The sequence below is a fragment of the Trachurus trachurus genome, assembly GCF_905171665.1.
Source record: "Trachurus trachurus genome assembly, chromosome: 12".
NCBI lineage: Eukaryota > Metazoa > Chordata > Actinopteri > Carangiformes > Carangidae > Trachurus > Trachurus trachurus.
The window spans coordinates 29,391,922-29,408,019 of record NC_139908.1 but is presented as its reverse complement, the minus strand read 5'-3'; the positions used below and the strand labels follow the sequence as shown (position 1 = coordinate 29,408,019).

Genomic DNA, 16,098 nt, shown 5'->3' with positions numbered 1-16,098 from the left:
ACCGCCACAATGCTGTCTCCTAGGCAACAGCTTAGTGTGCGTATCTCAGAGTGTTCTTGTGTTTAAACATAGCGAGGAGGACTGAGATCCATTGACGGTGGATTGGCACCTTTTCACTGTAGAACAGAATTGAGCAGAATGTATGTCAACTTCAGTATATTACAAATATGTTATTGTCTATGTGACCTCTTTGTGACCCCAGAGAGAATATGCATCATTATTTTAATTATTATTAAAGGGATAGTTCAACATTTTGGCAAATTCGCCCATTGCCATAATCCCTCTAGTCATAGGAGAAGGTTAATTACCTTTAATTATCAGTGCATATTGTTTTGAGATCTGTGGAGCAGAGACGCAAGCTGCTCAGGTAACAGTACATACAGTAGTCCCCTGTCCCTCATCAAACTCATCAAATACACAATCCAACAACTCCACAACGCTCTGGTGGACAAGTTGTGACCTGCACATTCACCACACTATGAGATAATAATGTAACATTACGAGACAGAGATGTTTTAGAGGTAAATGCATAGCCGTAACTACATTTCAGACATGGCTGCTGGGCGGAGTGATTTCACAAGCAAAAGTAGGCCTAATTCCGAGTATTTGCTTCGTGTGTCGTAATGTTACATAATTATACATGATTATTTCATGGCGTGGTGAATGTGCAGGTCACAACTTGGAGTTGTTGGAGTTGTTGGATTGTGTATTTGATGAGTTTGATGAGGGACCGGGGAGCTGTACCGTTATGTTAGCAGCTCACGTCTCTGCCCCGCCAATCTCAAAACAACATGCACTGACAAATAAAGGTAATGAACCTACTGCTATGACTATAGGGATTATGGCAATGGGTGGATTTGCCCAAATGATGAACTATCCCTTTAAAATGATTCTTATTCCTAACACAGTATTATTAAAGCCCCTCTTTAGTCTTTTGTGCCAGTGTGTGTGTGCTGTTTCTCTTCTGGAGCTGAGTTGAGCAACAGGTGCAGTTCACTGTGAGGCTGTGTGCTTGACTTCCTGTTCCAATATTCAAATCCTCAGGAGGATAAACACGGTGAGCTCACACACCCTCGTCATATGGGATGGTAGCTGTGTTCACAAAAAGATCATTCTTTTTAATTCCTCCATACTTTTGATATTCCCCTTATGTCTGTGGTTTTTGTGAAGCCACAGCAAAGTTTTGACAACAGACCTGAGATCCAGTTGAGGAGGTGATTGATTCAGACTCTCTTCTGGCTGAATGCTAGCTCAGTGCCAGGTTAAAGGTACAGGGAGGAAAGTGTGTGTGTGCGTGCGTGTGCGTGTGTGTGTGTGTGTGTGTGTGTGTGTGTGTGTGTGTGTGTGTGTGTGTGTGTGTGTGTGTGTGTGTGTGTGTGTGTGTGTGTGTGTGTGTGTGTGTGTGTGTGTGATGAGATGAGATGGAAAGTGGCAACATGGCCCCTCCTGGTGATTTCACTGTGTTGTGGCTGCTTCACATTCCTGCAACCAGCTCTTCAGGTTTCATGTTAATGAGCCTTTATTTGTGTATCTGTGTGTGTGTGTGTGTGTGTGTGTGTGTGTGTGTGTGTGTGTGTGTGTGTGTGTGTGTGTGTGTGTGTGTGTGTGTGTGTGTGCGTGTGTGTGTGTGTGTGTGCGTGCATGTGTGTTTTTGTGTGTGTATGGAATGCCTTCAGTGAATGATATAAGCCAGGGTGTGTCTGTTTTCTGTGAAGTTGTGTATTGTGTTCTTTATTCATCTCATCTCTAAAGATAATCCATAATGATGCGGCTCTGTGGGATGCAGATGTTATTATGACAGTACAGTATGATTTATTGTATAAATTAACAGCATCTTTTGGTCATTGAATCACAGTAAAACTGCATCTCTCAATCAATAAATGCAGAAACAATGATAATACTTTAAATGTATAGGACCTGGCCAAATGGGTGTGTGTTTATTTTATTTTATTTTTTGAAGTTTGTTTTTTTTACCAGTGATTCTCTCTGTATCAGTTTTGCCAAATTAAAGGAGAATTACGGTCATTTTCTAAGTAACACTCTACACAGTGCGACCATAGGAAAAAATCTGAGAAAAATCTGTGCAGCTACGACCTAGCTCTCCTGCTAGCTGCACTACACTGCAGTTAAACAGTGAAGGACTTGTCCTCTCCAGGACAAAGAAAATATTTAAATGCTGTCAATCATTTTTTTTTTAGTAGAAGATGTAATGAACCTGCAATAACGTAACTGAACATTGGCATCAATGTTTTGATAGAGGTGGGGAAATAAATAACTTTCAATGTCAATAATGAAAGTCTGGGATTCTTTGAACTGTGAATGTCTTACATCATCACTTTGAGAAGAATATGTCCCGGTGCCTCCAGCTTCACTTGTCCCCATTAGAGTGGAAAAGACATGAAAGATCAATCTTAGGTTGTATGAATCAACACTGGATTATGCAAATGTGGATTGAATATTATAGGAGCACTGATTTTTTTTTTTTAACCCAGTGGAACAAGGACTGCTGTCTTCAGCTGCAGCTAACAGGCTGTTCACCACTTAACCATAGGTGGGCCAGAAGAAGACTAGACTTTTAAAATTAGATACGATCAATCAAATATGAATCAGTACAACTTATCTGAAAAGCAGGACATGTAAAAGGATCATCCAACGAACTCAGTGCAGTGAAGTGAAGAACTCACTAAAACCAGTTTCATGTCCCGTCTCTCTTCAGGGAGCTTCAACCAGCGTACGTCCAGGAGTTTGGAACTTCACCTCCTTCGCTCCCTGCTCTTCCTCCCTCTTCTTCTTCTCCACCTCCTCTGTCTTCTACACCAACACCACGGCAACAACTAACACCATCACCATCCCACAACAGCAGAACATGTTCAGCAGGAGAGGTTCAACTGCGCATCAAGAACAGGTAGGAGACAGGCAGTGACCTGGAGGTTAGAGTCTGAGACCAACCAAGGTGACAGTGTTTTAAATGACATCAATAGCCACGTTTCCAGCCAAAGTGATTCGAATTACTGGGAAATGCGCATTAAAAGAAATGAAAATCGTGTGTGTTTCCATCTACGATGATTGCAGTTTGTGCGAATCAGGGGATTTTAATTCGAATCACGGCGTTTCCATCATCATTTTCCGATGCGATACATCTCGATGCATCTAAACAGCTGATGGAAGGGTTAGGCTACTGTGTGCACAGCATGTCTCCTCTCAACAGACTCCTGTCAATCAAACAACTCTGAATTGTAGTTTAAAGGGGAACTTTTATGCTCATTTCTGCTTCTTGACATGGTACCTTGATGTCTAAAAGTAATGTTAGTAACATGCTTTGGTCAGAAAAACCAAAAGATTGAGCACAGCCCTGCTCTAAACGGTCGGTTTCGAATCTTCGCTCTGGTGGCTGAGGTAACCATGGGAGCAAGGGCTTGAATATTCACATCACCCATCACCCATCACCCATTATTGCCATAATCCCTATAGTCTTAGCAGTAGGTTTCTTACCTTTAATTGTCAGTGCAAGCTGTTTTTGGATCGGTGGGGCAGAGCCGTGAGCTGCTCAGAGCTACGCTATGGAGGCATATGGTATTTCCACGGTTCCCCCATCAAACTCATCAAATACACAATCCAACAACTTCAAAACGCTCTGGTGGACAAGTTGTGACCTGCACATTCACCACACTAATATCATATTAAAAGCCCCTGAAATGAGCATAATAGGTCCTCTTTAAGTTAATCAGCAACTCATTATCAGGCTAAGGCCTATAGGGATGTGGGAGGTCAGTGGACCTGCCGGGCCTGGGTTGGTTTGGGCTGGGCCTGGTCTACACTGTTCCCTTCCTTGCAGTTGCCTTGTCAATGCTTAGCTACTGTAACTTGGCCTGTTAAGGCCCAGTCAGTAATTTTCCGTTTTATTGTTTTATTAATTTGTGTAGCCTTGTGTTAGCATCTCTGTGCTGGCCTTCATTTAGTGAAATTAAATATGACTAAAGATGGAGACATTCAGCGTTCTGTGAAGAGCAAAGTCCGCCCCCGTTCACACTCAGGAGCTTGAGAGACCGGTAAGAAGAAGTCTAGGAAGAGAAGTTTTGACTTTATTACTCCATAGTGCGTGGTTTCTTTTTTTTAAGTATATTTTTTGGCTTTTTTATTTGATAGTACATAGTGAGATAGACAGGAAAGGGGGACGCCTGCGTTGAGGACTGTAGTCTCTACATGGGGCGGCCGCCTTAACCACTGCGCCACGCACCGGCCCGATAAACTGTTTCTTGTTTTTTGGCACGAGGAAGGATTTGAGTTTTGTTGATGGACTGAGTTCTGCATCCAACCTTGATTTATTTATTTATTTAAAAGGATCCCCATTAGCTGATACCAACGGCCCAAGCTAGTCTTCCTGGGGTCCAAAGAACCTTACATCAAAAAGAGAAAAACAGATCATATTTTCAATATCACAATCACATCAGTCAAATAGACATCTTAATACATCGTGTTTACAGTAATACTAACAACAGCACATTGCTGTGAAATCATACATTTTACGCCTTACATTTGATTGCATTTAAACAAATTGGTATTAACCTTTGATTTTGTTTTTGATGGGAAAATAATAACTTTTAACATCTGAAGCCATTTGTGTTGAGTTTTTCTTGTAGTGTTGTCATTTATTTTGGGTAGTTTGCTGTAAAAGGGTAAAAGCCATCACAGTAGACTGCTACACATTAACTCTCCATGTCTCCAATCTAACCAGCTAATAAACTGTGTTCAGTACAATGCAATGATGCTGCACAGCACAGGTTTACAGTGTTTCTCTTAGAGCTGTGAAGTTGGTGAAGTGTTGGTGGCATTTAATTGACCTTTCTAAACAGCGGGGTGTAGCTGACAGGGACATCCTGTCTGCTAATGGTTCCTTCCACTTTAGATACATGTTTGAACGTGCCACCCTGTGGGAGGGATGTGGAATCAGTCACAGGTTCACAGCTGTCAGCTGACGGGTCATCGCCCTTGGTGACAGGATGTCCTGCCTGTGCTTCCTTTCTCTCAGTGTGTGCGTGTGTGTTTGCATTTTGTGCATCTTGAGCCCAAAGTAAGAAGTGCTTTGATTACATATTGAAAAAGAGACCACATGTCTCATGTCTCATGTCTCATTTTTAAACCATCCTGCTCCGTCACCTGTCAACCTGCAGTGAGCAGCAGCAGCAGCAGCAGCAGCAGCAGCAGCAGCAGCAGCAGCAGCAGCAGCAGTAGCGGTGCACAAGGCCAGAACCACATTTCTAAATGTGGAAGTGAAGCAGATGTGACTCATGGTTTTTCCATTTTTGTTATTTAATGCGGGAAAACCATGGTAAACAAACTATTCCTGATAGCTCAGGATTTCAAAGGATTTCAAAGGAAGACGTCTGAGGAGGGGAGAAGGGGTTTTTGGGGTTTTTTGGGCAGGAGATATTCTATCCAAACACCACGTTCACACTTTGGCACCATTTTTAGTAATCAGTTTATCCTGACAGGATTGTTATCGTTCATTTGGATTAATGCATCCATGCTTTTCACTGACACAGCTGCCTACTGCTGCCAAAACTGCAGAATCAGATGGTGATTTTCCATGAACTCATCGCTGTGATCTATTTTTGATGTACAAACATTGATTGGAGTAGCTTTCATTTAGGGCACAAAGAAAATAAAACACTTTGTGCATTTGTATTTACATGTATGTCACTTTGCTCTTTAAAGGGACATTGTGTAACTTCTCCTGTTATCTATTCACGAAAATCGATTATTTCATTCTAAAGTATGTTTTTCATTAATCAGTAATCCCCCCATCAACAAAGTGAAGTGTTCCTTTCAGCTCTGAATGAGCCGTTCATATCATTCATATCTCCATGGAGCGGGTAAGCTCGGTTGGTAGCTGACATGTCGTTTCGCCATGTTTTTACCTTCAGTGGCAGCGTGACGGTAGGAAACCACGGAAACTCAGCAGAGACACCGCGTCTGTGAAAAGTCACCACGGTAACGCAGTGAGGACTGTGAGGACTGCACGTGAATGCTGCATTCAGGTGCAGTGGGAAAAACGGCTGTCGGTAACAAACCAGATGTCATTTTAGTCACAGAAGTCCAGAGAAAGCCGGTAAAACGTGGGTCAGGTAAACAATACCACATCGCCATGACAACATATTGTCACGTGTATTGTTTTGCTTCGTCCTGACGGGCCACTTGTTTACATAGAGGCTTGTTTATGCCGTTACCTGCAGCGGCTGTTGTCCGTCTGCTGTCTGCCCGATTTCACGTGAATGCAGCATGAAAAATACGACTGAGTTCTTACACAATGTACCTTTGGACAGGTTTTTAGCAGGAAGAGGAATGTTCACTTGGATTAACCTGGTTACATGACGATTATGTTCATAGATTTTTTTTTTAAATGCATCCGGCACCATCCAACCTAAAACTAAGTCTAAACTAAAACTAGCAGTAAAAAGTGTCAGATCACATCAGCTTAGTTGTAGTTTTCTTAGAGATGTCTAAAGCTGCAGGAAGAAAACACCACAACTCAATATGGGACGACTTGGAGTACGACCCACAGATAAGAGTGAATGGAACCTGATGAGGACTGATGGGAACATTATGGGATGCAACTAAAAGGGAAAAATCCCACAAATGTGGAAGTTCATCTCCAGAGGTCTGACTGAGACTTCCTCCTAAAACCTGAAAAACTAAGACTAAATAAAAACTAGTCAATTCCTCAAACATAAAAACTAAACTAAAACAAGCTAAAGGAGGGTTGGGTGCTTCATGCCCTGGATTGTGGAAGACCAGCATCATCTCAGGGACCGTGATGGCTGTTTTCCTCAGGAACTGCTGGTCTTCTCATGTCTACAGTGGAATGCTGCACGCTTCAGCCAGTGGTGGTCAGTAAACTGTTTAATGCTGCAGTCTGACTTGGTTAAAAATGGAACAATAGCAGTGAGATTTGGCAACAGTCTGAAGATCCTCTGCTTCCCAAAAAAAGAAGCAGGAGAGTTCTACACAGCAACAACTGAGTCTGTGCTCTGTGGGCGCTTCACTGCCTGGTTTGGAAACTGCTCCTCAAGAGAGCACTAAGTAGGGTGATAAGGTGCACAGAGTGCAACCCCCCCTCCATCCAGAGGATACCTACACCGGCGGTGTAGATCCAGAACAGACCAGATAATGAAAAACTTACACCACCCTGATCACAGTCTGCTGCCTCAACAAGTCCTGGCTCAACTCCCACACGGCCAGGTGTCGAGGTGTGGCCTACTGTTGATGAATTCAACAGTGGGATCAGATCAGTATCAGGTATCAGCCCATACGCTGACTGAGCCTAGGTATCCGTATCGGTGCATCCCTGCTTTCCCATTCGTGTAGTAAGATAAAGATACTTCATTGATCCTTTGCAGAGATGATGTAATATTGACTTGGTGTGGTGAAGAGACTGGTTCGTAGTTATGGTGGATCAACGCAATGGGCTGTTGGTTAGAACAAGACACAAACACTGAGAATCCAGTTCATTGTCATTAATTGTTTAAACTGGTTGTCTTCCGATGAAAAAGGAGAAAAATGTAAGAACAGCAAAATATCAACAAGCAAACACATCTTAAACATAATAAAGAGTAGAAATTAGCATCTATATTCTTCATTTAACTATTAAAGCAGAAGTAAGTGATCCGGTGGTTTTGTCTAACTTCTTGTCAGCAGATGGAGTTAGCAGTCCCCGCCCTCGTCCCTACGTCACCACATTCACGCGCATCCCTTGGCTGCACACACAGAGAGGAACGCCCCTTTATGCCGTTCTCTCTCCTCATTGGATAAAGGTTGTAGGATACAAGGAAAGTTTTCTCCTCGGCTCAGAGCAGAGCAGAGTGACTGACAGACCCGTGTTTCAGACCAAACACTCTATAGAAGTGATTGCTGTCGGAAGATACAACTATTTATGACTTATATTAACACAAACATTCCGCTTACTTCTGCTTTAAATATGCTACGAGTGTTTGGAACAGGGATGAGTGAGGATGGGGAAGAGGATGAGGCCCGGTGAGCTGGCTTCCTGAACAGACTCCATGGCTCTGTCCTCCATAGATGTGAGGATGGGGGTATAAAATAAAGATAATTAAAAAGAGCAGCATCAAAGTAAAACTTTTTAATCAACTAGTCGTTACTGTTATATTATTTTTTACTGTAGCTACATTGTGTGCTTTTATGATCATAATAGTGTCCACTGTATATGACTATGAATCATCTGAAATCCCAGAATTACATCTGTTGCTCTCTCTCACTCTCTCTCTCTCTCACACACACACACACACACACACACACACAATACATGAGGAGACCTGTCCAGTCTGATTGTAACCCCAGACCGTCTTTGACCCGGCCCTACCCACTGGCCCCACAAATCAAAGCTTTTTACCAATTTGGGACAGGATTTTGTCCCCAACTGGACATGCCATCGCCAAGGAACTGGTCTCAAGTCTGACATTTGTCCCCAAACATGGCCTACGACTGGCACACACACAAACACAGTATGATATGCATAAATGTCTGTGCAGACAAACAGTCTATAAATAACTGACATTCTGCTACAGCTAGTTCCGTCCTAATATGGAGGTCAGCTCCTGAAAGTACTCAGTGTGGTATGTGTGTGTGTGTGTGTGTGTGTGTGTGTGTGTGTGTGTGTGTGTGTGTGTGTGTGTGTGTGTGTGTGTGTGTGTGTGTGTGTGTGTGTGTGTGTGTGTGTGTGTGTGTGTGTGTGTGTGTGTGTGTGTGTGTGTGTGTAATGAACATAACAGCCTCAGGGTGGTGCTGTTGTGACTGCAGACTCTTGTATTCTTGTTGATGTTTCCTCTGTCCTGTTGTCATGTCCTTCATGAGTCCAGTCTGGGTGGGGGTGCGTAGCCCTCTGCGTTGTGTTTGGGTACGGACTGTCTCAGATGGGGTTTGAACTCACAGCGGGCGACAATGCAAACCGTTGTGCCAACAGGTCAATGACCGCTTGGCAGTCAGGTTTTGCTCGTCCTTTATGGGTGAGTGAGTGAGTGCACCCGGACCCTCCGTTACTCCGTTTTTGTTTGTTTGTTTGTTTCATAAATGTTTTTTATTCATTTGACAAGCAGAAGTAAATACAATGGGAAATAAAGACAAATTTACTTTTCCAAAAACAACAACAACAACCACTCATCCACCCTCCTATGTTCTTACAGATCAGTAAAAGTGAGAAATAATATACATCCTTTCTTCTTACTGTAAGCAGACAAATAAATAAGTGCACAGAAAACAACATGCAGAGAAGCAGCATTGTCAATGCAAAGCAGAGGGAAATGAAGTATAGTGACAAGTTAATTGTCAGAGGTTGAGCATTTCATTAGTCCTGTAGTATCTTTAATTTAGTTTTATAATTAATCATTCAGCCCCAAACAGAATCACATTTTCCAGGTGTCCACCTCAGATTCTACTTCATTTTCTCCAGGTCTAAGTACAGCATGAGGTCCTGGTATGGTGACTTGCATTCCAACAAAATAAGGATGCAAAGGCGATACTATCCTTACACTTCCTCCTAATTATTAGAGGATCTGATACAGACGTAGATCTGACTTGCATTCTTGCAGTATTAGACATCTGAATAGTTTCTACTGGTGATCCCATAGAGTTATATAAACAGGCAAATGACCATTCTCCTAGAATCCCATGGGGCCTCGGGGGTTTATCAGACACCACCGAGGGTAGAGGAGTGGGTTGAGGGGGTTAGAAGATAGGGAGGAATGTTTGTGATTGGTCCAAAAAACAGGAAGTGGGCCATCAGAGCCCCCATGAGGCTGGGTGTGGATCTGCAGAGGACAGACAGATGGATGTATAAACATACACACTGCCTCTCTCTGTCTCCGCTCCTCACACGTTCGTTGCTTTCGTTGAATCACCACATTTTTCTGGAATAACATCACGACAGAGTTGCTCTCACGTACACACACACACACACACACACACACACACACACACACACACACACACACACACACACACACACACACACACACACACACACACACACACACATGCACCGAGTCAGGCTCCACTAGGTTTGCCTCAGATGGTTCTTGAGGGGTTTGCATGGGGCTCATGGGGAAATGAACTGGTAACAGAGAGTTATAGAATCAGTATTGCCTTACTAATAATACTAGTCATACTATTAATGTATTAGTAATGTAAGTAATGTGAGGTCAACTGTGGATCTAAAAGGTCTGAAGTTTCCTTCAAGTCAATGTAGGCCTTCTTGTGCAAGACACACACATTTTAAAGTTTGTCCTCTAGATTTAGCCCACCTCTCGCTCCAATTTAGTTTTCCGGGTAGATTAGAGAGATTATTATTATGGGCAGAAGGAGCAGTTTCCCACGGCAGCAGATAAGGTCTCTGTTCAGATAGACACACCCTGTGCGCACACACACACACACATACACACATAGTAGTTGTTAACGCAGTTGAAATTAGACCGTGTTTTTACAGCTTGTTTTTTTGTTGTTGTTGTTTTTTTAGATGTATTTTTTTAAACATCCTCTGAGTTTGTATTGAACCAGGTGCAGATTCAACATTAAATACAAATACACATTTGCCATTATGAATATAACACATTAAGAAGGCTAAGTGCATTGTCTCTCAGTGCTTTAGTTCACGCTAGTCACCAGTCTGCTCTGTCAGCTGGTTCTGTTAAAGTTAGGGCAGTTCAAATCTGGACAGGTGCTTCACAGGAACTTTCTCCAAGAGCCATTATCCCTTTGCATGTTAAAGCAGAAGTAAGCGGAATGTTTGTGTTAATATAAGTCTTAAATAGTTCTATCTTCCGACGGCAATCACTTATAGAGTGTTTGGTCTGAAACACGGGTCTGTCAGTCACTCTGCTCTGAGCCCAGGAGAAAACTTTCCTTGTATCCTACAACCTTTATCCAATGAGGAGAGAGAACGGCATAAAGGGGCGGTCCTCTCTGTGTGTGCAGCCAAGGGATGCGCGTGAATGTGGTGACGTAGGGACGAGGACCAATAGATCCATGACGAGGGCGGGGGCTGCTAACTCCATCGGCTGACAAGAAGTTATGGTGCGTTCAAGGCAACTCGTAACTCGTGTTTTTCCGACCTGTGAAGTCGTACCAGTTCGATCTGGTAGGAGTTCACGGGTCAGAAGTTACGAGTGGCCGTTATAGTGACTTTCACAGGTAACAGGTCGGAAAAACACGAGCCTGGAACGCAGCATTAGCCAAAACGACCGGATCGCTTACTTCTGCTTTAACTATGCATGTTTCATCTGCAGCAACATTTACATGAGGTAACATTTAGTTCCGGGGTAAGGGATGAACTCCCAGAAAGGTCACTGGTTTGGGGGGGTTGTACTTTCCAAAGGTACCATTTAGAAAAAAACCATTTAGACACAAGGAGAACATGTAGACTCCACCCAGAACGGTCCCAGGCCTGGAACCCAGGATCACTGTACATGTGCAGCACGCCACTGCAGAATTTTTATTTATTTATTTATTTTTTTAACAGCATTTCTTTTTTTGGGGGGGCTTTTTACCTTTATTTGATAGCATGTAGTAGAGTTAGACAGGAAAGGGGGAGGCCGAGAGAGGGGGAATGACATGCAGGAAAGGGCTGCCCGACGCGGGATTCGAACCGGGGCCACCTGCGGTGAGGACTGTAGCCTCTACATGGGGCGGCCGCTCTAACCACTGCACCACACACCGCCCCGCCACTGCAGAATTGACCTATGGCTAAGCCCCGCCCCCTCCACTCACTCGGACAAACAGTCAACATTCGGTGACAGTTGCTATGGCAGCTGTTACTAGGAGACATTTCACTGGAGGCAATTGATGATTTTTGGAGACAGAAAGATTAAATAATATCATCTCGAAGTCACTAAAACTTCACTTAGCTTTACTGCTAGCGATGGGCTAATTTCTGTTAGCCTGTCTATGGAGTTTTACATTATACGTTAGCATTAAGCTAGTGGACTTTATGCTTAGTTGTGATGCTGGCTAACATCTAAACATCTCTGACAATATGTTGCCTCAAATACGTTGTTGACTTAACTTAGAACAGATGTAGACATCCTTGTTAAGTTTATCCACGTTTAGTTGGTGTTGTGGTCTAAGCATAACTTTATCCAGAGCAGACACTTCTCTCGGTTGAGATGTGGCTTGGGAAAAGGTAAAAAAAATCCACCCCGTGGCCTCTCAGGATACCTAGTGTCAGAGTTGCATGTACCCCATGCACACCGTTTGACCATTTTAAACTTAAAATGTCAAGAAAAAACATATAAAAACGAATGAAAACTGACTAACTGCAATGCATTTCAATGGACGTGGAAGCAGAGAATGTCCGAGTGTATGGGCTAGCTATGCGCACTGTGATTGGCTCATCGCGTTTGGGAGCGTGGCTTGGTCAATTGCAGAGCGATAGATATAGAGTGGCGACAGCTCTTGATGTCGCCGCCAGCGCGGTCACGTGGTTCATGTAGCTCCCAATAGTTCCAAACGAGGCTGCCGCTGTCATGTTCTGCTATGGGACAGACAGCACTGAGCTGCTTTTGGACGGTAAATATTAAAAAATCCTCCCATCGGAGAAAACGAGCCAAGTAACGTATCCGCACGCTTTTAGAGGTTTACTGCTGCTGGTTAAATTGTTTTTAGGAGATTAGTGTTGGTCTCATTGATGAAATTTAACAACTGTGGCAGTGGCATTAGTTTGTTATAATGAAAAGTGAGCAGGACTGCTTCTGGGCTACGGACTGAAATCACCACAGTTACGTAAATAAATAAATGTTTTTCAATGAACCGATCAGTCTTATAATTTTTGTTTTGTTAAGTCAACATGGTTACTGTACTTGGGAAAGATTATTACCACTTTATGACTTAAAATTGGTCGGTATTTCATCAACGTAGCTCAGTAGTTTCTTGCTGTGCAGCCATAGAAAGACGTGGTCCAGCGCCGCGGGAGGAATGTTTGGAACTATTGAGGGCTCCATTACCCGGAAGTCGGCCCGCCATTTTTTACAACGGAGTCCTATGGGAGTGTCGCCACTCTGTTATATCTATTGCTCTGGTCAATTGGTATTGACCTACCGATGGCAACAATGGAGAGGACTGCCAGAGTCATTCAGGTTCATCCTTGAATATCTGAGCAGGTTTTATGAAGTTGTTTTGGGTGTTTGTGAGACAGAGGACAGAAAGATCACATGCAGCACAGGGCCACAGGTTAGACTTGAAACTGGGCCACTGTGGTGAATGTCATAAGGCATCAGGGTCTGTACAGGTTCATGTCAGTAGCATGACTAAATGACTGACATAGCACAGAACAGATAACCCCCCCCCCAGTAAATAAATTCATAAATAATATTTAAAGGGAAAGAAGGGAGAGAAAACACACACACACCAGTTCAGCATTGCAGTGCTCAGTAGTGTGTGATCAGACATCTTGTCCTGTCTACTAATATTTAAAATCATAGTTTTCTTTTTGACAGAATTGCAACTTAATGGTCAATATCTCACTGATGGCATTTTTCAATTAGGAATAAGTAAAACATCTCTTTAACAATTTGCTAATACAGATGGATTTAAAAATGTGTCCTGATGTTGTTGGACTCCAGTTTGTTGAACAGTGATAATCTGAGGATCAGTAATAGTGAGTTGATTGTTCAGTGTGGAGCCACATGCTGCATCATGAGACGTCTTCCTCCCCGCGGCTTCACACTCCACTTTTATTACTGTTCTCAATAATCAAGTGTTTTCAACAGCTCTCCTTCTCTCTCTCTGTTTATCTGTCCTCCTCTTCTCACCCTCCCTCTCCTTCAGCTCTCTTACTATTTTTTTTTGTCAGTTTCAGTTTCTTCAGTCCTCAGTATCCTCTCCTTAAAAACTCTTATCTGTCTGTAGCCTCCCTCCCTTTCTTTCCACGCATTCCCGCCTCCTCTCTCTCTCTCTCTCTCTCTCTCTATCTATCCTCAGATGTTCAGTGTCTCTCGCTCACACACAGCTACCGTTCAGACCGAGTTGGGCCAAGGATGTTTACTTCATGCTTTTATCATACGACGGCCTAATGACACTTAATTGCTTCATTTGCTTAATGAGCTCGGGGGTGGGGAGCGCATGTAGCGCGACTCAATCCGGTGTGCTGACCTCAGACTGGAACTGGAGCCAAGACACAGAGCATATGTGGTAGAGACAGCAGCAGCAGAGGCCAGTCCATGCTTATAGAACATGTAGGGTCAGAGCGCTTCCCTGAGTTGTACCATTTCCAGTGGAAGCACAGCAGCAGAGAGTGGACTGCATTCGGAAAGAAGGTGGTAATTTGTGTTAACTTTGTTGAAAAGGAAGGAGGGCATTTAGTTTGAAGCTTAAAAAAGGAGAAAGTGCAGGAAAGAATTAGAAAAGATGTGATGAGGCCGGAAACTTTGAGTTAAATAGACCATAGAACAGTAGCACAAGTGGTTTTGGAAGTCGTACAAAAAGGAAAACACATAAAGGATCGATTGAGTAGAAAGGGCGTGGAAATGGAATTTTAAAATTTCATAGAAGCAGAAAAGATTTGAGAAGCGAAGCAGGACCGAAGGTAGGAGAGCAGAAAGTAGAATCAAGTGGACTTTGAATCGAGCCATGGAGCTGCTGGAGGTGTTCTATCGCAGGAAGCTCCGCAAGAAGCAGAAGAAAGCGGAGCTGGGCCGGTCAGACGGGACGCTGTGCCGCTCGCCCTCGGAGGCCAGCGTCAATATCCTGGCAACCGGTCTCATCTCCAAAGTCCTCAGGTTCACCTCCAGGTAAAAGCAGTCACACCTGGGATGTATGGGTTCAGACGGGAGCTGAGCTTTGTGCAGGTCAAAGTTAAGCTGCATTTAGACTTACTGCTTTACACATTGGAATATTTCTTCTTAGCAAAGAACTTCATTTGAGATTCTTCCTACAAAATTGATGAAAAATGGTGGTGTTGATCAAACTGAATGTGATATTACTGTGTCCCAATTTATTCATTCTGACTCCAGAAGCACACTGATAAGTGCACACTAGGAAAACTTTGTGCAATGTGTACTATATAATATTTGTGTAAAAATAGTTTCTTCATGTCATGAAAGAAGACTAGACTATATATCTGTAGCTGCTGCAGAACCTTGATCAAACATTTATGAGAACATGTGTTTGAGACAGGACCCTTGTTTTTCTGAAACGCCTTTGATGACTCACTTATGACCTTAATGACTCACTTATGACCTTAATGACTCACTTATGACCTTAATGACTCACTCATGACCTTAATGACTCACTCATGACCTTAGTGACTCACTTATGACCTTAGTGACTCACTCATGACCTTAATGACTCACTTAGTGACTCACTCATGACCTTAATGACTCACTTATGACCTTAATGACTCACTTATGACCTTAATGGCTCACTTATGACCTTAGTGACTCACTTATGACCTTAATGACTCACTTATGACCTTAGTGACTCACTTATGACCTTAATGACTCACTTATGACCTTAGTGGCTGTGTCTCAATTCAGGGGCTGCAGCCTTCGAAGGGTGCATCGTCCTCCAAATGCGTCCTCCTTTCCCCTGCATTCGGAGGATGCATCGCTACTATCCTTCGCGGCCTCCCGTATCCCAAGATGCTTTGCTGCACCGTTGTTGTTATTAGCAACCTAGCCGCTAGCTATCGAACGTAGCAGCTCTGTGCTGTAGCCACGGTAACCCGGCTCTGCGGCCGGCTCAGAGGCGCGGTCGCCCGCTGAGCTGAGCTCTGCTGTCCGCACAGGTGAGGAGCGGAGGCAAAGCATCTGACTCAAATAATAATAAAGCTATGAAAACATATCACTCTGCTCTTTATTTTCTATTCACTTAATAGCCTGAAGCCTGAAGCCCCCTGGCTGCTGTTCAATTGTTTGTTTATTAGTATATTAATGATAACTTCCCGTGTATTTATTCTACTTATTAAAAAAAAGAAAGAAAAAAAAGTGAGGAGCGGAGAAGCGGAAGAGCCGTTGCAGGCGCCACTTTCAAATGTTTAACGTTACGCTGTTGTTTACGTTCGGATGCAATCAGGAAATGCTCTGAAGGCTAGACTGT

At 43.3% G+C, this 16,098-nt stretch overlaps 1 protein-coding gene across 1 annotated transcript in view; it reads left to right on the top strand.

Moving 5' to 3' along the window:
• Window positions 1-16,098, top strand: part of shroom3 (shroom family member 3) — a gene marked incomplete at its 5' end in the record, with an annotated part of 77,382 nt that overhangs the window by 19,152 nt on the left and 42,132 nt on the right. Inside the window, one exon of the mRNA XM_083982961.1 lies at window positions 2,717-2,905. Within this exon, the coding sequence (XP_083839087.1) occupies window positions 2,717-2,905 (189 nt within the window). The remainder of the gene's footprint in view (window positions 1-2,716; window positions 2,906-16,098) is intronic.